At 35.7% G+C, this 27811-nt stretch overlaps 1 protein-coding gene and 1 pseudogene across 1 annotated transcript; both read right to left on the minus strand.

Annotated features, from left to right (window-relative positions):
- Positions 1-27811, minus strand: part of LOC136032950 (oxygen-dependent coproporphyrinogen-III oxidase-like) — a 169475-nt pseudogene that overhangs the window by 64317 nt on the left and 77347 nt on the right.
- LOC136033016 (uncharacterized) lies at positions 22159-22950 on the minus strand. Its single transcript, XM_065713597.1, has one exon. The coding sequence runs from the start codon at positions 22948-22950 to the stop codon at positions 22159-22161; it is 792 nt and encodes a 263-aa protein (XP_065569669.1).

A 27811-nucleotide genomic window follows, 5' to 3' on the forward strand; every position in this document is an offset into this window, starting at 1 on the left:
CTGTTTGCATATGCTATCCTACCATCTATTCCATATAAATTAGGGGGAGTAATTGCTCTTGTCTCTTCTATCCTTATTCTTGTGTCCCTTCGCTTTACATTTAAGACCAAGTTCCGAGGTCTTGAGTTCTACTCTATTGCTCAACCGATATTTTGGTCAAGAGTATCCGTATTATTGCTTCTCACATGGATTGGAGCACGACACATAGAAGATCCTTACATTTTTCTAGGCCAGGATCTCACGTGTGTGTACTTCTCTTATTTTGTAGTTACTCCAATCATTATTAATATTAACAACAAGATTGTATAGTAAGACCCCTTGGCCGATTAAAGCATCTGTTTTGAAAGCAGGATAATGTTGATTATACAACCAGGGGTCTTTGATTTTACCCCCCTTGAGAGAGACTTCAATAAAGGCAGTGAAATATAAGAGATACCGGCAGAAGACTTTTTCCAACATAAGTATATTAGGTTATCACGGTAGGAAGGAGACCTGTCTCCAAAGATAGGAGTATACCACTAAGCAAAATATCAAAAAGCTTATTCCCCCGAATACAACACTAAATAGTAGAGATATGAAAAGGATACTAGCATATTCGGATAATATAATTAAAGCGAGGCTGACCCCTATATACTCTGTGTTGAATCCCGACACTAATTCAGACTCCCCCTCAGCTAAATCGAATGCAGTACGATTGGTCTCTGCCAAGATTGTAATGAACCAGCACAATCCTAGAGGGAGACATATATATAGGGGTCACCCTAGATACGAGAACTTAACTACATACCCCACTAGATCAAGCTTTTTGAATAACATTAAAGGAGTTAATGATAATGATGACTACAGATACTTCAAAAGAGATAGCCTGTGCCCTTGCACAAATTCTTCCTAGTAAGGAATACTTAGAGTGGGAAGATCAACCTGCCCCTATGATTCTTTATACTCCCACTCTCATTGCACAAATGACCAAGAGAAATGATAAATTGAATTTCGTGCCATAAGACATGAATGGGACTAAAGTCCATAGAAAGAAAGAGACGAATAGACCAAACACAGGAGCAACGAGATACGGTATGAAATTGGAAACAAGGGGAAGTGAGACTTCCTTAAAAAACAGGTTAATGCGGTCAGAAAAAGGCTGTAGCATCCCAAGAAAGCCGACTTTGTTTGGGCCCTTAAGCAATTGAATGTACCCCAAAATCTTTCGTTCTAATAGTGTTAAAAATGCAACTGAGATTAAAACCATAATTACCTGTAGAAAAATAAAATAGATCATTTTAGCTAGTGCTATCAACTAAGGACTCCTTATAAATAGATCCTAAATCTAACGCATTTATCTGCCAAGAAGACATAAAATCTCAAGAGGTCCTTTCGTACTATCATGAGTGAGTTTGCCTTGGGGTAGAAACTAACCTGGCTTACGCCGGTCTGAACTCAGATCACGTAGGGGTTTAATTGTCGAACAGACTACCTTTTTAGGCTGCTGCACCGAGTAGGGTCCCTGAACCAATATCAAGGTCGCAAACTCTTTTGTTGATTTGAACTCTCAAAAAGAATTACGCTTTTATCCTTAAGATAACTTGGTCTTTATTCATCTAAGGATCAATGGTCGTTTATCGATGTATTTGTACTATGAGTGTTTATTCTACTCTCACCGTCGCCCCAGCCAAACATTATTTTCTTGTGTCTAGTTACCTACCGTAAGACAGAAGGATTAAATGTAAAAATCCATAGGGTCTTATCGCCCTCCAAGTACTCTTAAGCTTTTTCACTTAAAAATTAACTTCAATCTAATCGAAGAGACAGGCCATCTCACGTCAAGCCATTCATTCCAGCTTCAAATCAAAAGGCTAATTATTATACTATCTTCACATAGGTCAGTATACCGCGGCCCTTCAATTCATCAGTGGGCAGGCCTGACCTCCTAAAATTGGGAGGCGATGTCTTTGTTAAACAGGTGGAGATGAGTTTTGCCGAATTCCTTTAGGATTTATTGAAATTAATTATATCAAATATATATTCTATCATTATAGTTGCTAAATATCTATAACTAGTGCCGGCTAGTCTGAATTAATTATTTTGAAATTATCGTTATTTGACGATGGATGTTACACCCAGGCAACTTCCAGCCTTCGAATGTCCTTCTTGATGTTATAACAAAACCTTTTCTAGAACTCGTCCCCTAGAAAATCTTCCTTGCGGAGTACCCTAAAGGAGTTTTCTGCCAACCAGATAATCAGGTATGGAATATTTTTTACACCAATGTCACCTTATTTCAGGATTCACCGATAGAGATCGAAATTTATTAAACCTTGATACAAAAGGTACAAAGAATAGCTTTTTTAATTAATGGGTTTTCCTTTTCAGTACTTAGACCTTAAGTAAGTTCAATTCTTTTACTTATGTGATATTGTTTTAAGTAGATGTATAAGTAAAAATTTAGGAAGCACTCTAAAGAATATATTTTTAGTGAAAGCAAAATGTTTATTCAAACTCCCTCCCTCTTTCAAGAAACACCTTCCGGTATGCCTACTTTGTTACGACTTATCTCTTCAGACAAGAGAGCGACGGGCGATGTGTACATTTCTTAGAGCCTTCTTCAGGTTAGCAGGCCTTACTTCTAAATCCATTGTCGTTTACGGGGCAGGTTCCTCTAGTAAGTTTAGAAACCGCCAAATTCCTTAGGTTTAAATGGTACTACCAAGGTTAATTAAAAGTGGACTAATAGGGTATCTAATCCTAGTTGTTTAACCATCTAAAAAGTGCTTTAATAAAAGAAAATAGGAAATAAATGCAGATTCCACCCTTATTGATATGAAAAATATTTGTGCCGAAGCTCCTCTATTCACCTAATATATTTCCTCTGGGACCTTGTATGACCGCGGATGCTGACACAAGGTGGTTCCCCTACCTTTTCAATCGCTATACCTAGAAAATAGACAATAATTTCGGCCACTGCACCTCTCATCTAAAATAATGTCTTTGTTATGAATCGTAGAAATAGTAAAGAGACTAGCTAGAATCAAACTTTTACTGCTGAATCTGTTAATGGTGAACTGTAGATCTGGATTGGCAGTATTGTTCAATATGAAGAAGGCGTATTAAACGAGGCGGTGTTCGCGGATATGCTTAAACAAAAAGACAAAGACAAAAAGACTTAAACAAATACAAAAAGACAGACAAAAAAGGCTAATAAAAGCAGCTGATCCTGCAAGCGGCCGAAACCCATTCTCTAGCCACCATAAAGAGTGGCACATCCGCTCGATTTTCTATTTAGACTTGAAAAATACTATAGAATAGCTCCATGTGTATTTGATTGAGCGTCATGCGAGTCGGTCAATAATAGTGAAAAAGTTTTATTATATTAATAGTGACTACATGTCTGGTGGGTTGATTACCTGTCATATAATGAATGCTCTCCCCGACACACCAATTGCGAGGGCCCACCAATAAGACGATGAGTGGAATTAAATTTTATTGAATGAGTGCGTGAAATGTGAATTGCAAATTATTTGAATACTTGCTATGCTACATATATGATTATAGAAGTGATGAACAAAAATAAAAAGGTTAAATAGGGAACTAACCCATCCCTAAATATCTGAAATTCCCATATAAATATTATGTTGTTTATTCAACCTCGAGTGAAAATCAAATATGAGTAATGACCAATCGAAGCCAAACCGAGTAATGAAATACAACGCTGTACCTAAATATACTGTAAATGTGTATGTGTAGACGGAATGACATAAAGCATTAAATACACAGGCTGCCTCTGGAAAAACCCCCCCCCCCCCAGACATGTAGGCTTGACGTACATGTCTGGGGAGGGCCTTGTCAAAGAGCCAAGCCTGCGTATGCACATTTATATATTTAATGTTCATTTATATAACGTTCGGTATAGTACATTCTAATACTACTACTACTAATAATAACTCACAGCAGCACCAAGCCGCCTGAGGCCAACACAGCTACGCACGCTCCTCCTCCAACCTAATCTATTTAAAGCCTCCCTCTTTACACCCTCCCAGGAAGTTCCAATTTCCTTTAAATCTTTATTTATGACATCCTCCCAACCCAGACAAGGACGACCTGCTTTCCGTGTAGCCCCAGACGGTTGGCCAAAAAGGACAATCTTCGGTAATATATCTTCCTTCATCCGTAGAATGTGGCCTAGCCATCTCAACCTCTCTTTCATTATAGCCCTAGAAAGCGGGATTGAACCACATTTTTGTACAGCCTACTGTTTGAAATACGGTCAGTCAGCCGGGTACCCAGAACAATCCGTAGGCAATTTCTCTGGAAATTAACTAGTAAAATCTTCAACTGCTTTTCGGAGCACCCATGCTTCAGAACTATATTTGACAACTGTCATCACTGTAGATTCCAATATTCTAATCTTGATTTGCAGACTTATCTTTCTATTCTTCCAAACTTTTTTTAGCTGTGAAAAAACACCCTGAGTCTTAGCTATTCTACGTTTAACATCTTCACTGCTCCCACCATCATTACTAATAATACTACCAAGGTAACCGAATCTCCCAGCTTGATTAATCTTTTCGTTACCTAATGTCACCTGTTCATCTTCACTTATTCCTAGCCTTAGTGACTTAGTCTTCTTAACATTAATTTTCAAGCCTATTTTAGCACCCTGAACTCGCAAAACCTAAACCTTCATTCATTTTGCTCACACTTTCATCTAATATGCTTAAATCATCAGCATAATCTAAGTCCAGGAGCGTTTTTCCTCCCAATTTGATTCCGTGGTCTCCAATTGCCTTTCCTGTGCCCCTTAAGACGAAGTCCATCAAAATGATCCGTATAAAGGGGGATAGAACACAACCCTGCTTAACTCCTGATTTAATACAAAATCAGTTGCTAACCTCATTTCCTACCTTAACCGCAGCAGTATTATTCTCGTAAATAGCACATATCACTTTAATGTGTTCTTCTGGTATACCATATAACGATAAGACCTTTTTTAACGCTCTTCTATCAACAGAATCGAAAGATTGCTCATAATCGATAAAACTGAGGACCAAAGGTGTTTGACAACGAAGGGACTTCTCAATTATTAACCTAAGAGTCAAAACTTCGTCGACACATCCTCTACCTTTTCTAAGACCGCATTGTTCTTCCCTTAAAACTTTGTCTACAGCATCTCTCAGTCTAAAAAGTATCATATTACTCAATAAATTGCTACCTACAGAGACCAGATTAACGCCTCGATAATTACGAAACTCACTCTTGTCACCTTTCTTATTCAGTGGTTTAATTAAGGTTTTCCTAAAATCATTGGGTACTTCCCATTTTTCAAAAATCATGTTCATACTCTTCAGTAGCTTATTCCCAACCTCAGAGCAACAATATTTGAGAAACATTCTTGTTATAGTACATTCTTGTTGTTATAGTATATTCCCCGCTCTTTTATTAGAATAATAAAAGAGCGGTGAATCTACGTTATTTATATCATTTATACAATATTAAATTTCACTCAAATCCTCCTAAGAGGGTTTTTTGAATAACCTAGAGATATTGATTTATATTTATCCTGGAAGATTTGGTGTTCCAGGATAAATAAAATCATTATCTCATCTAATAAAACCCTCTTAGGAGGGTTTGAAATTTAATATATTTATAAACTTATTTGTAGCATTTTTTGTCCTAACACTAAGTTTTAGGACTAGGAAAAAATACTACGGATAAGTTTATATATCATTAAATGTAACCATAATAAAAAATTATTTTTTTATTTAATATCGTGCCAATGACCTTCTATATAGCTAGATTTGTTTCAGATTCTGAATTCAAAAACCCTTAAAATCACTAAAAATCTGCTTAAGAGTTACATTTAGGGGATTTTGTAACACCCTTTTACACCATTAATGCACCAGTTATTGATGTTACCTCGAAAAATAGCCCCTTCGTGATGATGTCTCTGATTATATAAAAGACTAAGTTCGACTACCCTTAATTTTCCTCCAAAAATTGTGTAATTAATGATTTTTTCCGTTTGTTCAGAGAAGAAAGGAGGAATTTGATCACCTTAATCGCTTGCAACGACCGACATCTCTACAAATTAGAGAAGAAATCGAGTGTTTAATGTAGGCTCAATATTGTTTACTATTAGAATAGAATATAGTTGTTTTATTGATGTTGACCTATGAGAAGAACTCCCTCCCTCGTTATGCCTCATTCGGAAGCCTAGCCTCGGGGGGGGGAGTCCTTCTCTACTGTAGGTGTTAAAGAGTAAGCTTAGATAAGCTACTGGGCTCATACCCCAATGATAGAGTAATCTCTCTTTAAAGAATTAAGTGGTTATGCCTATTTTTTTCTTATATTCCTATAGTATCCTCCCACTCCTGGTTAGGTCTGTGACTTAGAATAGAAACAAATTCTTTAAGCTTTATCCCTATTATGATTGAAGAGAGAAGGGAAAATAGATTAAAGTATTTCTTAATTCAGTCAGTAGCCTCAGTCATCTTTTTAGCGAGTATTTTGAATCAATCATTTTTATTCTTAATCCCTTTGCTCTACTAATTAAGATTGCTCCAGCCCCTTTTCACATATGACTAGTAAGTATTTCTAAATCTATGTCATGAAAGGTTTTATCCCTTTTAATAACTTTCCAGAAAATCGGACCTCTTCTTGGGCTAGTTATAATGCAATTTTCAAATTCTTTTGTTTATCATTGTTAGAGCATTGATTGGCGGATTGAAGGGAATTAACCAGTCCAACCTTCGGCTAGCTATGGCGTTTTCCTCTGTTAGACATTTATCCTGATTAATAGTTAATATAAGTAGATTTTTCTTGATAATGATTTATTATATCACTTTTCTGGCTATTCTATATTTTGTAGTAATTTTACTACAACAAAAGGGGACATACTCCGTCGCCCAGATAAATAATAATGCCAGATTGATCAATAGGGCTTCGATTTCATTTAGTCTTCTCTCTTTAGCCAGGCTACCCCCCTTCTTGGGATTTCTTATTAAATATAATATATCTAGAAATAAATGTTTTACCCCCTCTTTTTGTACTAGCCCTTGTTATATCCTTGTGTCTCTCGGTCTATTTTTATTTTAAGATTGCTATGAGCTCTCTTTTATTTTCCTCAGAGGTAAATCATATTGATTAAATTGTTTCCTAGTATTTTTCTACTATTTTTTCCAAGTCCTAACACTTAGTGCTATGACAAAAAATACTACGAATAAGTTTATAACTCTATTAAATTTTAAACCCTCCTAAGAGGGTTATATTAAATTAGATAATGATTTTATTTATCCCGGAACACCAAATCTTCCAGGATAAATAGAAATCAATATCTCTAGGTTGTTCAAGAAACCCTCTTAGGAGGGTTAGAACGAAATTTAATATTATATAAATTATATAAATAACGCACATTCACCGCTCTTTTATTATCCTTATAAAAGAGCGGTGAATGTTCTATATAGAACGTTATATGAATGAACTTTAAATATATGAATGTACATACACAGGCTTGACTCTTTGACAAGGCCCCTCCCTAGACATGTAGGTTAAGCCTGCATGTCTGGGGGTGGCTTGTTCCAGAGGCAGCCTGCGTATTTAATGTTGCATGTCACTTCGTTTATATATATATTTACAGTACATTTAGTTATAGCGTTGCATTTAACCATTCGGTGTCGTTTCGATTCGTCATTAGCTACACTCGATTCCTACTCGAGGTTGAACAAACAACATATTATTTACATGGGCATTTTAGGTACCTAGGGTTGGGTTAGTTCCCTATTTAACCTTTTTATTCTTGTTCATCACTACTATAGTCACATATGCAACATAGCAAGTATTCAAATAATTTGTAATTCACATTTGTGTATGCATTCGCTTGATAAAAATTTAATTCCACTTACCGTCTTATTGACGGGCTCCTGTAATTAGTGTGTCGGGGGAAGCAATTACTGTATGATAGAAAATGAACTCATCAGACAAGTAGTCACTGTTAATATTATAAAACCTTTCTACTATTATTTACTGACTTGCATGACGTATAATCATATACACAAGAAGCTGGTTTATAAAATTTTTCATATCTAACTATAAATATCGAGTGGATTTTACACTCTTTATGGCGGCCAGAGAATGGGTTTCGGTCGCTTAGAGGGCTAGCTGCAAGCTGCTAACCTCCTGGATCTGTCTTCTTCGTATTCATGTCCACAGATTCTATTTTTACGGACTTCTGACCTAGTAAGTACAATTGGGAACACCGTCTTGTTCAATATGCTTTCTTCACATTTAACTACACTGCTAACCCATATTCACGGCTAATCACTAATAGATTCAGCACTGAAAGTTTGATTCTAGCAAGTTTATTTACTATTTTTTACGAGCCATATGCAAGACATCAATTTAGACAAGAAGGGCTGTGGCCAATATTATTGTCTATTTCCTAGGTATAGCGAATGAAAAGATAGGAGGACCACCTTTTGCCAGCATCCACGGTCATATAAGGTCCTAGAAGAAATATTATAGGTGAACATGGGAGCATTGGCACAAATATATTTCATATCAATAAGGGTTAAATCTGTATTTTTCTCCTATTTTTTTTATTAAAGCACTTTTTAGATGGTCAAACAACTAGGACTAGATACCCTACTAGTCCTTTCTTAATTAACCTGGGTAGTATTATTCAAACCTAAAGGATTTGGTGGTTTCTAAACTTACTAGAGGAACCTACCCCGGAAACAAAAATCCACGAGACAATCAACCCGTTCTTATGAAACAGCTTATATACCGTCGTTCAAGGGATTAAACAAACAACTTCTCTTAATTGCTTAAGCTAACAAATCAGATCAAGGTGTAGCTTATGATCGGGAGGGGGTGTGCTACAATAAGAACTTACACGGAATCTTTGAGTTACCATGGAGAAGAAGGTGGATGTAGAAGCAAGGCATGCTAACCTGAAGAAGGCTCTGAGAAATGTACACATCGCCCATCGCTCTCATGTCTGAAGAGATAAGTCGTAACAAAGTAGGCACACCGGAGGGTGTGTCTTGAAAGTGGGAGGGAGTTTGAATAAACATTTTGCTTAAACTAAAAAGATACTCTTTAGAGTGCTTCCTAAATCTCTACTCATAAATCTATTTGAAACAATATCACATAAGTAAAAGAATTGAACTTGATCAAGGTCTAAGTACTGAAAGGGAAAACCCGTTAATTAAAAAAGCTATTCTTTGTACCTTTTGTTTCAAGGTTTAATAAATTTCGATCTCTATCGGCGAATCCCGAAATAAGGTGACATTGGTGTAAAAAATATTCTATACCTGTATATCTGGTTGGCAGAAAACTCCTTTAGGGCACTCCGCAAGGACAATTTTCTAGGGGACGAGTTCTAGATAAGATTATGTTATAACATCAAGAAGGACATTCGAAGGCTAGAAGTTGCCTGGGTGTAACATCCATCGTCAAATAAATGATAATTTCAAAATAATTAATTCAGACTAGCCGGCACTAGTTATAGAAATTTAGCAACTATAATGATAGAATCAGTAGAATCACAAATATATATGTTTGATATAATTAATTTCAAAAAATCCTAAAGGAATTCGGCAAAACTCATCTCCACCTGTTTAACAAAAACATCGCCTCCGAATTTTAGGAGGTCAGGCCTGCCCACTGACGAATTGAAGGGCCACGGTATACTGACCAAGTGAAGGTAGCATAATCATAATCTTTTTGATTTTAGGCTGGAAGGAATGGCTTGACGAGAGATGGCCTGTCTCTTCGATTAGATTGAAGTTAATTTTTAAGTGAAAAAGCTTAAGTGTATATGGAGGATGAAAAGACCCTATAGATCTTTACATTTAATCCTTCTGTCTTACGGTAAGTAACTAGACACAAGAAAGTAATGTTTGGTTGGGGCAACGGTGAGAGTAGAATAAACACTCATAGTGCAAATACATCGATAAATGACCATTGATCCTTAGATGAATAAAGACCAAGTTACCTTAGGGATAACAGCGCAATTCTTTTTGAGAGTTCAAATCGACAAAAGAGTTTGCGACCTCGATATTGGTTCAGGGACCCTACTCCGTTAGCAGCCTAGAAAGATAAATGTGTTAGATTTAGGACCTATTTATAAGGAGTCCTTAGTTGATTAAATAAAAAAAACAAGTTTTTTCGACTGAAAGTAAGGAGTGACATCAAAACTTAAAACGCACAGAAATTACTTCGTATATGAAAGAGGCTGCTTCCTCATCTACGCCTCGCTCTTTACGCTAAAGTTTGACTCTTTCTCTCAATTCTTCTTTCTAAAACAGTAAAAAACTTTAGCGTAAAGAGCGGGGCGTTGATGAGGAAGCAGCCTCTTTCATATACGAAGTAATTTCTGTGCGTTTTAAGTTTTGATGTCACTCCTTACTTTCAGTTGAAAAAACTTGTTTTTTTTATTTAATTTCTGAACGTTTTTGAATCAATGCATGTTTTGATTTTGGCTCTCCGCAGAGGAATAACCAAACCAAATTTGCATATTTTTTTTTTTTTGGCTCAATGGCTTTCTCATAATTTCGATCGAATCATTTTGAGAAAAAAGAGCGGGGGACGAAGCCTAGTTGCCCCCCGATTTTTTGGTTAATTAAAAAGGCAACTAGAACTTTTAATTTTTTACGAATCTTTTTATTGGTAAAAGACTTACGTAACTTATAAATTAGCTTACGTAAAGAACTTTTGTATTCTCATGTTTTTATTACATATATGAGGGGATTCGCCCCATCGTCAGTACCTCGCTCTTTACACTAAAGCTTAAATTTTATCCCAATTCATTAAGAATGACCCCCTGAATCACAAAAGCCGTAGAATAAGTAGTTGAAATTACCGAAAATACTTTAGCGTAAAGAGCGAGGTATTAGAAGGAGGTGAGCCCCTCATATGGGTAATAATTTCTGTTTGTTTTAAGTTTTATTGCTGTTCCTTACTTCCAGCTGAAAAAGCTTTTTCGCTTTTATTTTTTAATTGTTTTTTTTTAAATAATGCTAGTAAATCCTGCGCTCCCTTCATGGAAATTTTCTTCTCCCATTACAAATTCTCGAAGGAAAGTTCCCCCAGCATATCCCCCTCTTCTCAACCCCTCCCAAAAACCAAAAAAATCCTCCTGAAAACGCCTGTATACTTCCCAATAACCATTACTATATGTAAGCACAGGTCAAAGTTTGTAACTTGTTGCCCCTCCCACGGGGACTGTGGGGGAGTAAGTCGTCCCCAAAGATATAGTTATAAGGTTTTTCGACTACGCTGAATAAAATGGCTATCTCAGAATTTTGATCCGTTGACTTTGGGAAAATAATTAGCGTGGGAGGGGGCCTAGGTGCCCTCCAATTTTTTTGGTCACTTAAAAAGGGCACTAGAACTTTTCATTTCCGTTAGAATGAGCCCTCTTGCAACAATCTACGACAACTGGGTCGATACGATCACCCCTGGGAAAAAAAAACAAAAAAAAAAACAAAAAAACAAAAAAACAAATAAACACGCATCCGTGATCTGCCTTCTGGCAAAAAATGCAAAATTCCACATTTTTGTAGATAGGAGCTCGAAACTTCTACAGTAGGGTTCTCTGATACGCTGAATCTGATGGTGTGATTTTCGTTAAGATTCTATGACTTTTAGGGGGCGTTTCCCCCTATTTTCTAAAATAACGCAAATTTTCTCAGGCTCGTAACTTTTGATGGGTAAGACTAAACTTGATGAAACTTATATATTTAAAACCAGCATTAAAATACGATTCTTTTGATGTAGCTATTGGTATCAAAATTCCATTTTTTAGAGTTTTGGTTACTATTGAGCCGGGTCGCTCCTTACTACAGTTCGTTACCACGAACTGTTTGATAGCACTAGCTAAAATGATCCATTTTATTTTTCTACAGGTAGTTATGGTTTTAATCTCAGTTGCTTTTTTAACACTATTAAAACGAAAGATTTTGGGGTACATTCAATTACGTAAGGGCCCAAACAAAGTCGGTTTCGTAGGGATCTTACAGCTTTTCTCTGACGGTATCAAACTATTTTGCAAGGAAGTTTCACTTCCCCTTGTTTCCAACTTCATACCCTATCTCGTTGCCCCTGTGTTTAATCTATTCCTCTCTTTCTTCCTATGGACCTTAGTCCCATTCATGTATTACGGCGTGGAATTCAATTTATCATTCGTCCTAGTCATTTGCGCAATGAGAGTGGAAGTTTACAGAATCATAGTGGCAGGCTGATCTTCTAACTCTAGGTATTCCTGGCTAGGAAGAATTCGCGCGGGGGCGCGGACTATTTCTTATGAAGTATCTCTAATTAAAATTATTCTCTCTCCTTTAAAGTTAGTCAAAAAGCTCGATCTAGTAGGGTATGTAGTTAAGTCCTCGTATTTAGGGTGACCCCTATATTTATGTTTCCCTCTAGGATTGTGCTGGTTCATTACAATTCTGGTAGAGACCAACCTCACCCCATTCGATTTAGCTGAAGGGGAGTCTGAATTAGTGTCGGGGTTTAGCACAGAGTACCTAGGGGTTGGCTATGCTTTAACTATATTATCTGAATATGCTAGCATTCTTTTCATATCTCTTCTATTAAGTGTAGTATTCGGGGGAATAAGCTTTTTGATATTTTGCTTAGTGGTGTACTTCTATCTTTGGAGACGCGGATCTTACCCTCGCTACCTTTACGATAAACTAATATACTTATGTTGAAAAAGCCTTCTGCCGGTATCTCTTGTATTTCTCTGTCTGTATTGAAGTCTCACTCAAGGGGGCTAAAATTGAAGACCCCTGGTTATATAATTAACCTTATCCTGCTTTCACAACAGATGCTTTAATCGGCCAAGGGGTCTCACTACACAATTTTGTCGTTCGTATTAATAATAATTGGAGTAAATACAAAATAATAGAAGTGCATACACGTGAGAGCTTGGCTTGGAAAAATATAAGGATCTTCTACGGGTCGTGCCCCGATCCATGTGAGAAGTAAGAATACGGATACTCATGATCAAAATTTGGGTTGACCAATAGAACTTGGGCATAAATGTAAAAGAAAGGGACACAAGAATGAGGATAAAAGAGACAAGAGCAATTACCCCTTCTAATATATTAGGAATAGACCGTAGAAAAGCATATGCAAACAGAAAATATTCTTCTGGCTGGATATGGGCTGGGGTAACTAACGGATTAGCAGGAATGAAATTATCCGGGTCTCCTAGAAGATAAGGTCTAGTTAAGGATAGAGCTACAAGAAAAAAGATAAGCACTATAAATCCCACGGTATCCTTAATTGTAAAATAAGGGTCTAATGGTAACTTGTCTAGGTTGGCGTTAATCCCAGGAGGATTACTAGAGACTCTTTGATGACGGAATAAAAGGTGAATTATTGTTAAACCGGCTACCAGAAAGGGGATTAAGAAATGAAAATTGATAAATGGCGTTAGAATAGGATTATCAACAGCAAATCCGCCTCACAATCATTGCACTACATCGTTACCGATATAGGGTACGGCAGATACTAGGTTCGTAATCACAGCGGCTCCCAAATTGGACATCTGACCTCATGGAAGATTATATCCTAAAAAAGCAGCGGCTATTACAAGGAATAAGAGAGCAATTCCAGTCATTCATGTCTCAAAGTAATGCAAAGAGCCATAATATATTCCTCGACCAATATGAAAATAAATGCAAATAAAGAAAAAGGAGGCACCGTTGGCATGAATAGTGCAAAGTAGTCAACCGTAGTTTACATCTCGGCAAATATGAGATACTCTGGAAAAAGCTAAGTCTACTCTTGCTGTGTAATGCTTGGATAAGAATAGTCAAGGTTTCATCACTATTTTGAACAGTTTTACTTTCGAGTGCTCTTTAATTTCCACAACCATCTCAATTCTCGGGTGATGTCATCAGCCAGAGCAGCTTCCTGCTTCTTATTATTTCTTATTTTATACTCTGTTTTCCTGTTTACCTCTTCTTTTTATCATCATTGCTCATAAAAGTCTGTATTCATCCTCTTTTTTGGGATTCGGGGGAAATTTTACAGACAAGATGATCTTTTCTTTGGCCATTATTTCATTTTTGGTGAAACTTCCAGTTTACTTTGCACATATTTGGCTACCCAAGGCTCATGTGGAAGCCCCAGTTACAGGATCCATAGTGTTAGCTTCCATTCTCCCAAAATTAGGGGGATATGGCCTCTACTTGGTACAAGGACTAAACATTTATAGAGAGACTTTATTAATAGGGGTCTGTTTAGTAGGCGGAATCTTCAGCTGCTTGATTTGCTTGCGGCAATCCGATGTTAAGCCGTTAATTGCTTGCTCATCCGTAGCTCATATATCGTTTGTCCTTTTGGGTATACTCATATCCTGCACCTACACAAATTCAAGATCAATTTTAATAATGGTGTCTCACGGGATCTGTTCTTCCGGATTATTTTATTTAAGCTATCTATTCTATGTGCCTATTCAAAGCCGCAGATTCTTGCTCACACACAGAAAAAATTCTCTTTTTCCATATCTATTCTTTTTGATGGCTCGGTAATAGTTTTTTCAATATAGGACTCCCTCCATAACTCAAATTCTTTTCCGAGATATACTTCTTTATCGAGGTATTCAGTTTAGATTGAATGGTAGTAGTCCTATCTGGAGCCTTACTTTTTTCTCATCTTGTTATTGTTTTTTTTTTTTTACTGCAGCACCAGCCATTGGGAAAGTCTATATATTTTTAGTTGATTAGAATTCAGTCTAAAAGAATATCTAATCGGAAGTGCCCACTTCATCCCCCTATTAACTTTAATTCTTGTCTACTGTTATAGTTTAAAAAGAATATTATTTTGTGGAACTAAAGGAGAATCATCTCTAACAGTATTGTTATATTTCGTATCAGGTTACATTTTATTAATTATAGGATTAATGGCTATTTGTTGTTCATTCTTATTGTTTGTATTGGATGAAATTTACTTACTAAAAATATCCTTCTTGCATTTGGATTATCAAGTCTGTTTAGATTGATTAGGATTATCATTCATCTTTCTAGTGCTTCTGATTTCTTCTCAAGTTATAATTTATTCTTCTTATTATATAAGGGATCAAATTTTTCTAAATCACTTCATATACATAATACTAGGATTCATCTCATCTATGGTTTTCTTAATCATATCTTCAGACGGGTTAAGACTGATTTTGGGTTGAGACGGGTTAGGGATCACCTCTTATTTATTAATCATATTCTTTAAAAATTACACTTCTTCTTCTAGAGGGATAATCACCATTCTAAGAAACCGGGTGGGGGATGTATTAATTTTATGGTCATTGGGGCTAATGTTTTACTCTAAGAGTTGAGATTATACATTTTAAAGATATTTCTCTTTATCAATCATGCTCCTTTTTATTCTATCTTCTTTCACTAAAAGAGCTCAGTTACCCTTTTCTGCGTGATTACCAGCAGCCATAGCAGCCTCCACTCCCGTCTCATCTTTAGTTCATTCTTCTACACTGGTAACAGTCGGAATCTATTTGATGATTCGATTGTCTCCTTCATTTGAAGAGAGAGGATGTTCTCTACTTGTTACCATGGGGGCTCTACATTCCTTTTTCTCAGGGCTGGCCGCTCTTCTTTTTGAGAACAAAATAACCACTTTACAGTTGTATATCTATAAAAAAGAAGTTTTTTTTCTAGTTTCATAGTTTTATACATTCCGATAACACTATCGGAATGTTCTCAAATTTTGAGTACAAATTGACCACTGTACATTGTATATCTATAAAAAAGAAGCTATTTTCCTAGTTTCATAGTTTTATACATTCCGATAACTCTATCGGAATATTCTAAAATTTTGAGAACAAAATGACTACTCTACAGTTGTATATCTATAAAAAAGAAGCTAATTTCCAAGTTTCATAGTTTTATACATTCCGGTAACTCTATCGGAACTTTCTCAAATTTTGAGAACAAAATGGTCACTGTACAGTTGTTTATCTAAAAAAAAGAAGCTATTTTCCTAGTTTAATAGTTTTATACATTCCGATAACACTATCGGAATGTACTTAAATTTTGAGAACAAAAAGACCCATACACAGAAGCTAAAAGAAGAAGCTAATTTCCTAGTTGCATAGTTTTATACATTCCAATAACTCTATCGGAATGTTTTCAAATCTTGAGAACAAAATGGTCACTGTACAGTTGTATATCTATAAAAAAGAAACTATTTTCCAAGTTTCACAGTTTTATATATTCCGATAACTCTATCGGAATGTTCTCAAATTTTGAGAACAAAATGACCACATGTATATCTATAAAAAGAAGCTATTTTCCTAGTTTCATAGTTTCATACATTCCAATGACTCTATCGGAATGTTCTCAAACTGTACCACTGTACAGTTGTATATCTATAAAAAAGAAGCTATTTTCCTAGTTTCATAGTTTTATACATTCCGATAACTCTATCGGAATGCTCTCAAATTTTGAGAACAAAATGACCAGTTTTATATATATAAAAAGAAGCTATTTTCCTAGTTTCATAGTTTCATACATTTCGATGACTCTATCGGAATGTTCTCAAACTTTGAGAAAATAAATGACCACTTTACAGTTGTATATCTATAAAAAAGAAGCTATTTTCCTAGTTTCATAGTTTTATACATTTCGATAACTCTATCGGAATGTTCTCAAATCTTAAGAACAAAATGGTCACTATACAGTTGTATATATACTAAAAAAAGAAGCTATTTTCCTAGTTTCATAGTTTTATATATTCCGATAACTCTATCGGAATGTTCTCAAATTTTGAAAACTAAATGATCACTGTACAGTTGTATATCTTAAGTAAAAGAATCTATTTACCTAGTTTCATAGTCTTATACATTCCGAGAACTCTATAGAAATGTTTTCAAATTTTTAAAACAAAATGGTCACTATACAGTTGTATATTTATAAAAAAAAGAATATATTTTCCTAGTTTCATAGTTTTAAACATTCTGATAACTCTATCGGAATGTTCTCAAATTTTGCAAACAAAATGACCACTTTATAGTTGTATGTCTATAAAAAAGAAGATATTTTCCTATTTTCATAGTTTTATACATTCCGATGACTCTATCGAGATGTTTTCAAATTTCTAGAGCAAAATGTTCGATGTACAGTTGTACATCTATAAAAAAGAAACTATTTTCCTAGTTTCATAGTATTATATATTCCGATAACTCTATCAGAATGTTTTCTAATTTTGAGAACAAAATGACCACTTTACAGCTATATATCTATGAAAAAGAAGCTATCTTCCTAGGTTCATAGTTTTATACATTCTGATAACTCTATTGGAATGTTTTAAAATTTTCTGAACAAAATGGTCTCTTTACAGTAGAATAACTATGGTACAGTTGAATAAAATGGTTGCTGTACAGTTGTATATCTAAAAAAAGAAGCTATTTTCTTAGTTTCATAGTCTTATACATTCCGATAACTCTATCGGAATGTACTTAAATTTTGAGAACAAAAAGACCCATACACAGAAGCTAAAAGAAGAAGCTAATTTCCTAGTTGCATAGTTTTTTACATTCCAATAACTCTATCGGAATGTTCTCAAATTTTGAGAACAAAATGACCAGTTGTGTATCTATAAATAAGAAGCTATTTTCCTAGTTTCATAGTTTCTTACATTCCGAAGACTCTTTCGGAATGTTCTCAAACTTTGAGAATAAAATGACCACTTTACAGTTGTATATCTATAAAAAAGAAGCTATTTTCCTAGTTTCATAGTTTTATACATTCTGATATTTTATCGGAATGTTCTCAAATTTTGCAAACAAAATGACCACTTTATAGTTGTATGTCTATAAAAAAGAAGATATTTTCATAAGTTCATAGTTTTATACATTCTGATAACAATATTGGAATGTTTTAAAATTTTCTGAACAAAATAGTCTCTTTACAGTTGAATAACTATAAAAAAGAAGCTATTTTCTTAGTTTCATAGTTTTATATATTCCTATAACTCTATCGGAAAGTTCTCAAATTTTGAGAACAAAATGACCACTTTACAGTTGTATATCTATAAAAAAGAAGCTATTTTCCTAGTTGTATAGTTTTATATATTCTGAAAAGCTCTATCAGAATGCTCTCAAATTTTGAGAACAAAATGACCACTGTACAGTTGTATATCTATAAAAAAGAAGCTATTTTCCTAGTTTCAAAGTTTTATACATTCCGAAAACTAATCGGAATGTTTTCAAATTTTGAGAACAAAATGACCACTTTATAGTTGTATATCTATGAAAAAGATGCTATTTTCCTAGTTTCAAAGTTCTAAACATCGGAAAAAGATGCTATTTTCCTAGTTTCAAAGTTCTAAACATTCCGATGACTCTATCGGAATGTTCTCAAATTTTGAGAACAAAATGACCACTTTATAGTTGTATATGTATAAAAAAGAAGCTAATATCCTAGTTTCATAGTTTTATACATTCTGGTAACACTATCGGAATGTTCTCAAATTTTGAGAACAAAATGACCAGTTGTATATCTATAAAACAAGAAGCTATTTTCCAGGTTTCATAGGTTCATACATTCCGATGACTCTATCGGAATGTTCTCAAACTTTGAGAACAAAATGACCACTTTACAGTTGTATATCAATAAAAAATAAGCTATTTTCCTAGTTTCATAGTTTTATATATTTCGATGACTCTATCGAGATGTTTTCAAATTTTTAGAACAAAATGGTCACTGTATAGTTGTATATCTATAACAAAGAAGCTATTTTCCTATTTTCCTAGTTTTATACATTTCGATAAGTCTATCGGAATGCTCTCAAATTTTGAGAACAAAATGACCAATGTAGAGTTGTATATCTATAAAAAGAAGCTATTTTCCTTTTTTCATAGTTTTCTACATCCTGATAACTCTATCGGAAGGTTCTCAAATTTTGAGAACAAAATGACCACTGTGCAGTTGTATATCTACAAAAAAGAAGCTATTTTCCTAGTTTCACGGTTTTATACATTCCAATAACTCTGTCGGGATGTTCTCAAATTTTGAGAACGAAATGGTAACTGTACAGTTGTATATCTATAAAAAAGAAGCTATTTTCCTAGTTTCCTAGTTTTATATATTCCAATAACTCTATCAGATTGTTTTCAAATTTTGAGAACAAAATGACCACTGTACAGTTGTATATCTATAAAAAAGAAGCTATTTTCTTAGTTTCATAGTTTTATATATATAACTCTATTGGAATGTTTTCTAATTTTAAGAACAAATGACCAATTTATAGTTGTGTATCTATCAAAAAGAAGCTATTTTCCTAGGTTCATATTTTTATACATTCTGATAACTCTACTGAAATGTTTTCAAATTTTCTGAACAAAATGGTCACTTTACAGTTGTAAATCTATAACAAAGAAGCTATTTTCCTAGTTTCATAGTTTTATGCATTCTGATAACTCTATCGGAATGTTCTTAAATTTTGAGAACAAAATGACCACTTTACAGTTTTATATCTATAAAAAAGAAGCTATTTTCCTAGTTTCATAGTTTTATATATTCCGATAACTCTATCGAAATGTTCTGAAGTTTTGAGAACAAAATGACCGCTGTACAGTTGTACATCTATAAAAAAGAAGCTATTTTCCTAGTTTCATAGTTTTATACATTCCGATAACACTATCGGAACGTTCTCAAATTTTGAGAACATATTGACCACTGTACAGTTGTTTATCTTTAAAAAAGAAGATATTTTCCTAGTTTCATAGTTTTATTCATTCTGATAACTCTATCGGAATGTTCTTAAATTTTGAGAACAAAATGACCACTTTACAGTTTTATATCTATAAAAAAGAAGCTAGTTTCCTAGTTTCATAGTTTTATATATTCCGATAACTCTATCGAATTGTTCTCAAGTTTTGAGAACAAAATGACCACTGTACAGTTGTACATCTATGAAGAACAAGCTATTTTCTTAGTTTCATAGTTTTACACATTTCGATAGCTGTATCGTAATGTTCTCAAATTTTGAAAACAAAATGACCACTGTACAGTTGTATATCTAAAAAAAGAAGCTATTTTCCTGGTTTCAAAGTTTTATACATTCCGATAACTCTATCGGAATGTTCTCAAACTTTGAGAACAAAATGACCACTTTATAGTTGTATATCTATAAAAAAGAAGCTATTTTCCTAGTTTCATAGTTTTATACATTCTGATAACTCTATCGAGATGTTTTCAAATGTTAGAACAAAATGGTCACTGTACAGTATTATATCTATAAAAAAGAAGCTATTTTCCTAGTTTCAAAGTTTTATACATTCCGATAACTCTATCGGAATGTTCTGAAATTTTGAGAAAAAAATGGTCACTCTACTGTTGTATATCTAAAAAATAGAAGCTATTTTCCAAGTTTCATAGTTTTATACATTCCGATAACTCTTTCAGAATGCTCTCAAATTTTGAGAACAAAATGACAAATGTAGAGTTGTATATCTATAAAAAAGAAGCTATTTTCATAGTTTCATAGTTTAATATATTCCGATAACTCTATCGGAATGTTCTCTAATTTTGAGAATAAAATGACCACTTTACAGTTGTATATCTATGAAAAAGAAGCTATTTTCCTAGGTTCATAGTTTTATACATTCTGACAACTCTATTGGAATGTTTTCAAATTTTTTGAACAAAATGGTCACTTTACAGTTGTATATCTATAAGAAAGAAGCTATTTTCCTAGTTTCATAGTTTTATATAATCCGGTAACTCTATCGGGATGTTCTCGAATTTTGAGAACAAAATGGTCACTGTACAGTTGTATATCTATAAAAAAGAAGCTATTTTCCAAGTTTCATAGAGTTTCATATATTTCAAGTTTCATATATTCCGATAACTCTATCGGGATGTTCTAAAATTCTGAGAGCAAAATGACCACTGTACAGTTGTACATCTATAAAAAAGAAGCTAATTACCAAGTTTCATTGTTTTATACATTCCGATAACTCTATCAGAATTTTCTCAAATTTTGAGAACAAAATGGTCACTGTACAGTTGTATATTCATAAAAAAGAAGCTATTTTCCAAGTTTCATAGTTTTATATATTCCGATAACTCTATCAGAATGTTCTCAAATTTTGAGAACAAAATGACCACTGTATAGTTGTATGTCTATAAAAAAGAAGCTATTTTCCTAGTTTTATAGTTTCATATATTCCGATAACTCTATCGGAATGTTCTCAAATTTTGAGAACCAAATGGTATCTGTACAGTTGAATAACTATAAAAAAGAAGCTATTTTCCTAGTTGCATAGTTTTATACATTCCAATAACTCTCTCGGAATGTTCTCAAATCTTGAGAACAAAATGGTCACTGTACAGTTGTATATCTATAAAAAAGAAGCTATTTTCCAAGTTTCACAGTTTTATATATTCCGATAACTCTATCGGAATGTTCTCATATTTTGAGAACAAAATGACCAGTTGTCTATCTATAAAAAAGATTCTATTTTCCTAGTTTCATAGTTTCTTACATTCCGAAGACTCTTTCGGAATGTTCTCAAACTTTGAGAATAAAATGACCACTTTACAGTTGTATATCTATAAAAAAGAAGCTATTTTTCTAGTTTCATAGTTTTATACATTCTGATAACTCTATCGGAATGTTCTCAAATTTTGCAAACAAAATGACCACTTTATAGTTGTATGTCTATAAAAAAGAAGTTATTTTCTTAGTTTCATAGTTTCATACATTCCGATAACACTAGGAAAAAGATATTTTCCTATTTTTATAGTTTTATACATTCCGATAACTCAATCGGAATGTTCTCAAATTTTGAGAACAAAATGACCACGTTACAGTTGTATATCTATGAAAAAGAAGTTATTTTCTTAGTTTCATAGTTTCATACATTCCGATAACACTATCGGAATGTTCTCAAATTTTGGGAACAAAATGACCACTGAACATTTGTATATCTATAAAAAAAAAGCTATTTTCCTAGTTTCATAGTTTTATACATTCCGATAACTCTATCGGAATGTTCTCAAATTTTGAGAACAAAATAATAATAATAATCTTTATTATTTTCCTTTATCACAATGCAATAACATGGGTATCGTCAAACAAAAAAAAAGAAAATTGAAAAACGCAAAAAGACGCAACATAAAGAACACACATGATGAGCTATCACTTCGATTTGAGGATATTGTCGTTGTAGTGCTTCACGAAGTATGGAACGAAGGAGTTTAAAAATCTTGTCGTTGAGTGTGTAGGCGGGCATTCTAACAGTTCTTTTCCCTCTTTAAAAGTTGCCACCCTCGTCTTGTGTGCGTGAGTCACTGAAGTAAACTGAGGCAGGATATCTCGGTGCGTTGTGGACTTCAGGATGTCAGCTCCAAACTTCATCAGTGTTTCGTGCCTCCTTTCATCCAGGGTTGGGAGCCTGAGTTCGCTCAAGCTTTCTTCGTAGTTTTTGTAATTTGATCCAAGAATTATTTTGCAGGCTCGTGTCTGAATTGTTTCAAGCTGACTTCTGTCTTTCTCTGTGAGCGATGGGTGCCAGACAGGACAGCCATACGTGACAATGGGCATTACATAAGTTTTGTAGCACGAAAGAAGGAGTTGTTCTGTCATTCCAAACCTTTTGAGATTTGCGAAGGATTTTAGAAGACCAGCTGCTTTTGCTGTGATCTGGTTGATGTGATCTCCGAACCTAAGATCGTCACTTAGTGTGATGCCGAGTATTTTGACTGATTTCTTTGTTTGGAGAGGTGCAGGTTCGTCAATGCTCTTCTTCTTTAGGAAGTTGACACGCAACACACAGCTTTTCTCAAGACTTAGCTGGAGCTTCACTTGATCAGCTTGATCCCGAAGCTCTGCAACCAGGGGCTCGAGTTGGTCGTGTGTTTGTGGAAGGAATCGTAGTAGACTTATTGAACAGTCGTCTGCGAACTTGTACCTTTGTTTATGTTGTCTCATCAGTCGGTTGATTACAATGACAAATAAGATGGGACCTAGCTTGCTTCCTTGGGCTGCTCCACATGTGATGTCTTGGAAGTTGGATGCTTCTCCGTTTTCAAGTTGTACGCACTGTTGACGACCAGAAAGGAAACTTGCGATGATGCACAGCAGAAACTACGAGACCTCCAGGGCACGGGCTTCATTGATAACAGTCTCGTGGTCAAGGAGATCGAAAGCTTTCACGAAATCAGAAATTATTATATCAGCAAGGGCCTCCGAAATTTCTAGATGCTCTAGTAGATCATGAAGTAATCTGACCAGATAATGTGTTGTGCTGTGCCCTCGACGAAAACCGAACTGCATAGGGTCGATTTCATGTTCTACTTCTGCTAGTAGCCACTGTAGAATAAAGTCTTCAAAGACTTTCGAGATGATGGGCGTCTTCGAAATCGGCCTAAGGTCTGACGGTGAGGTCGGTGATGTTTTCTTCGGAATAGGTGTGATATATGCCTTTTTAAACTTATCTGGAAAAACGCCTTCCAGCAGACACTGGTTATACATCATAGCCAATGGCATGGCCAGGAAGGAGGAGCATGCGTGTATCAGCCTTATAGGAATTTCGCCGGGGTAAGAGGCTTTCCTAATATCTAGGTGTTCGAGCTTTTCTTGGACCTGAGAAACTGTGATGACAGGGATGGTTTCAATCGGACCATTCTGTGGTAAAGTATTGAGGGGAGGCTGTTGGCGGCAAATATTTGAGAAGTGGGCATTAATTATTTCTGCGGTTAAATTCTTTCCTTGCTCGTCCTTCAGAATTAACTTCCGTACAGTTGTGTGGAACTTCCTTGGATCACTGGCTGACAACCTAGCGAATATTTGGTGTCCATACAGACGCCTAGCTTGCTTTAATAGTCTCACTACTATATTTCTCTTCCGTTTATATTCATCACAATGGGGCTTTGTCTTGTACAGCATGTCTCGCTCTCTCATTGCAGCTTTTATGTTCGAGTTAACCCATGGTTTGCTCTGTGGCTTAATTGTAACTCGCTTCTCAGGGAAGAACCGCTCGTACTCTCGAGACGTTTTCTCATAGAAGAGTTCGGTCATGCTGTTTGCATTTTCGTCTTTGAAAAGGCGAACCAGCATACCGAGTTGAGCCATTCTCTGTAGCCAATTATGCCTTCCTCTGTGAGCGGACGGTAAGTGAAATGGGTTGGTTTACTAGGTTCCACTGTTGACTTTGGTCGCAATAGAACAGTTGCGTGGTCGCTGGTTGAGAGTGGTGCTTCCGCCGAGGGATCTAAGTAGAAATCACCAAGTGTAGTGAAGATCAAATCGAGGGTGTTTTCTCCTCTTGTTTTTACATTAACTATTTGACGAAGGGCTGTAGAGCTCTCGATCCAGTTCGGCTTCAGGTCGTTGAAGTCCCCGCAAAGAAAGATTCCAGCATATGGGTATTTAGTTCTGATGAGGTCGCAACTTTGTTGGAGATATTCCACTAGTTGTCGCCGGTATGGTCCTCTTGGAGGGAAATATACTGTGGCATATATCAGTGACGACACTTGACGAGGTAGGCCTTTTGGTCGTGCCCAAAGCCATGAAACTTCGATGTCATGGGTCTTTGGCACTGAGACATCCAGGATCCTGTGAGGCATGTTTTCTTTGCAGTAGAAACCGACACCGCCACCGTGCGTCATAGGCTCACCTGATGCGCTGCAGCGTGGGGAAATGTAACAGGAGTACCCGTCGATAATGGCCAAAGCCGAAGACGAAATCCATGTTTCTGTCATACACATGACGTCAATGTCGCGTTTCCTTAAGAAAACTTCCATATCTTCTGTCTTGTTGTTGAGAGAGCGAACATTCGACAGGGCTATTGTTGGAAAGCGGTAAGTTTGGGTTGGCTTCGTATTAAAAACTGTTTTCTTTTTCCCTCTTTCCAGATTGCAGGAAGAAGAATCAGGAGTCTCTAGACTTAGACCTTGAGTATTTATTGAGGTGGAGGTGGTGATGATGCATTTTGAATTTGTTTTGATTTGCTGTGGACAGAGGAGTCCCTTTCCGGGTAAAAGGCTATTTGACAGAGTCGATTTGGTTTGGGATTTACCTGTTTTCCTCCCTTTTTGCAGGTTGTTGTGGTGATTGTCAGATGGGCTCCTCAAGTTGCAGAACGCTGGGCTGGAGCTTTGTTGGTCTTGCTCCCCTTTTGACAGATTATATGGTGGAGGTATGTTTCTGTAGAATTGGCACCAAGAAGGCAACAGCTCAGATAACGGTGGGTCGCGGATTCCTGGCCTTTTCATAGCTATTATTTTTAGAGTTGATGGTGGGGGTGTCAGGCGGTAGTAGTCAAGTAACATAATATTCACTGTTTTGTCTATGGTTCTTTGTTGCTATTTTTGTGTTTGATCTGTTGCTACTCGCTCATGGATGGCATTTTCAATTCTTTTGAGATTCCTTCTTTCTGCTTGAGTCTGTAGCTGGAGTCGTGTAGGATCAGGCCCTATGTAGATCTCACAGCGGGTCTGGGGATCTGTAGAATTTCGCAAAATTCTGGCATTTTTCAGAATGGTATTTCGTTTTGCCGAAGTTGAAGCGTCATCTCGGAGCTTTACAAGGAGCTTTCTTGGTTTGTCATTTTCTCTTGTTCTTCCTAGTCGCCTAGTCTCAATAAAGTCATCAATTTCTAAGGTGGCTCCTAAGCTGTTCTTTCGGCAAAGTTCAATGATTACTTGTGACTCTATTCCATTAAGATTATCAGACTCAGGAATTCCCGCTATGACTAAGTTACGTCGTTTTTCTTCCCGCAATTGCTTCTCCCTTTCAGCTAATAGAAGCGTTTCGATTGGGTTGGTCACGTAGGCTGCAGTTGGTATACTTGCACCAAGACCGGCTGCTCCATTTTGAGCCACATGGGAATACAGTGCTTGATCGCCGGAATTTAGGGTTGATCGTCCCTGTTCATTTGGATTGACGGTTTTCGTGTGATCTGCCATTGTCCTAACTTGTAGCTGCAGATGGGCTACATTCCGCTTGGAGCAGGATGAACACTCGTATCGAAACAAGATTGATTTTGGGTCATGAAGTTTCATCGAAAGGACAATATCAGAGTTTATTCCACGGCAGGAGGCATGCTCCCACTCACTACAGAAAAAACAGCGAAATGATGTGCTGGCTTCTGTCTGGGTGTGGCAATAACTGCAAGGTTCGCTACGAGATTGTATGGTAGGGGTTTCGTGAACCAAAGGACTTTCACCGATGATCGAGGGTTCATTGTTGTCTAAAGACTGCGTTGAAGTAGTAGATACAGTAATGGAGCCTTGATTGTGCTGCCTTTGGCTGTTCGGAGTTCCGACTGTCGCGACTTTTGGTGTGTTAGTTACTTCTTTGCATCGATGACATTGCCACTTCCCCAATAATTTTTCAGTAGCTTCTTTGCTGTAGGTGACGGATGCACAGGAGAAATGTAACCACTTCGTGCAGGTACGGCATTGAATTCTGCCTTGAGCTCTTGTAACGTTTTTCTTACATCTGAGACATGGATCACCAGCCATTTCTCAGAAAGCTCGTGTATGCTGTTGTTTCACTATTCCACAATCAGTTCGCCAGCAAGTACAAGTCGCTACCTATAGGACAGGTTAATAATAATCTGAAGAAAGTCTATTTCAAATCCACGCACGAAGCACTGAATGAATACCCAAGTTACTGAAATAAACCAAGAACAAGGGAAGCGTAAGGACCCCCTCACCTATTCCCCACAATTTACGGGTAACTGAATACCGGCGGGTACAATACGGCACTTCCGGGGGGTTCCTTCCCCTCTTCTGTTTGTTCTGAGAAAAAATCAGCACTTAATGAATGGCATTTAATGAAAGGTTTCTCCAAATGTAAAAGATAAACGAATCAGTGTAATTAATCTGCGGACTTTTGGAAGACAGATACTTGGCAACTATAGACCGGCGCTATATGAAAAGCCACAAAAATATTGCTATATGAAAAAGGTGATGTAGATGGCGAGCCGGTCAATATGAGAAAAGAGATGGCGCTGATAAAAACATCCAGATAAAAAGACCTGTACTAGTAATTGGAGAAGGTCTCTCAAATTCTCCTTAGCTAAAAATCTATCTCTAGAGTGTAGAAATCAATATGAAAAAAATCAAAGTAATGCAGAAGCTTTATCCAATTAACAGCAAAGAATCAAACTCAACCACAATCACCCAGGATTTAGCATAGATGGCGCTGTGCTAAATGACCACTTTATAGTTGTAAATCTATGAAAAAGATGCTATTTTCCTAGTTTCAAAGTTCTAAACATTCCGATGACTCTATCGGAATGTTTGAGAACAAAAAAATTTTTGTTCTCAAATTTTGAGAACAAAATGACCACTTTATAGTTGTATATCTATACAAAAGAAGCTAATATCCTAGTTTCATAGTTTTATACATTCTGATAACACTATCGGAATGTTCTCAAATTTTGAGAACAGAATGGTCACTGTACAGTTGTATATCTATAAAAAGAAAGCTATTTTCAAAGTTTCATAGTTTTATATGTTCCGATAACTCTATCGGAATGTTTTCAAATTTTGAGAACAAAAATGACCAGTTGTATATGTATAAAAAAAGAAGCTATTTTCCAGGTTTCATAGGTTCATACATTCCGATGACTCTATCGGAATGTTCTCAAACTTCGAGAACAAAATGACCACTTTACAGTTGTATATCAATAAAAAAGAAGCTATTTTCCTAGTTTCATAGTTTTATACATTCCGATAACTCTATCAGAATGTTTTATAATTTTGCAAACAAAATGACCACTTCACAGTTGTAGGTCAATAAAAAGGAAGCTATTTTCCTAGTTTCATAGTTTTATATATTT

The sequence above is a fragment of the Artemia franciscana genome, chromosome 1 (assembly GCF_032884065.1).
Source record: "Artemia franciscana chromosome 1, ASM3288406v1, whole genome shotgun sequence".
Lineage (NCBI taxonomy): Eukaryota > Metazoa > Arthropoda > Branchiopoda > Anostraca > Artemiidae > Artemia > Artemia franciscana.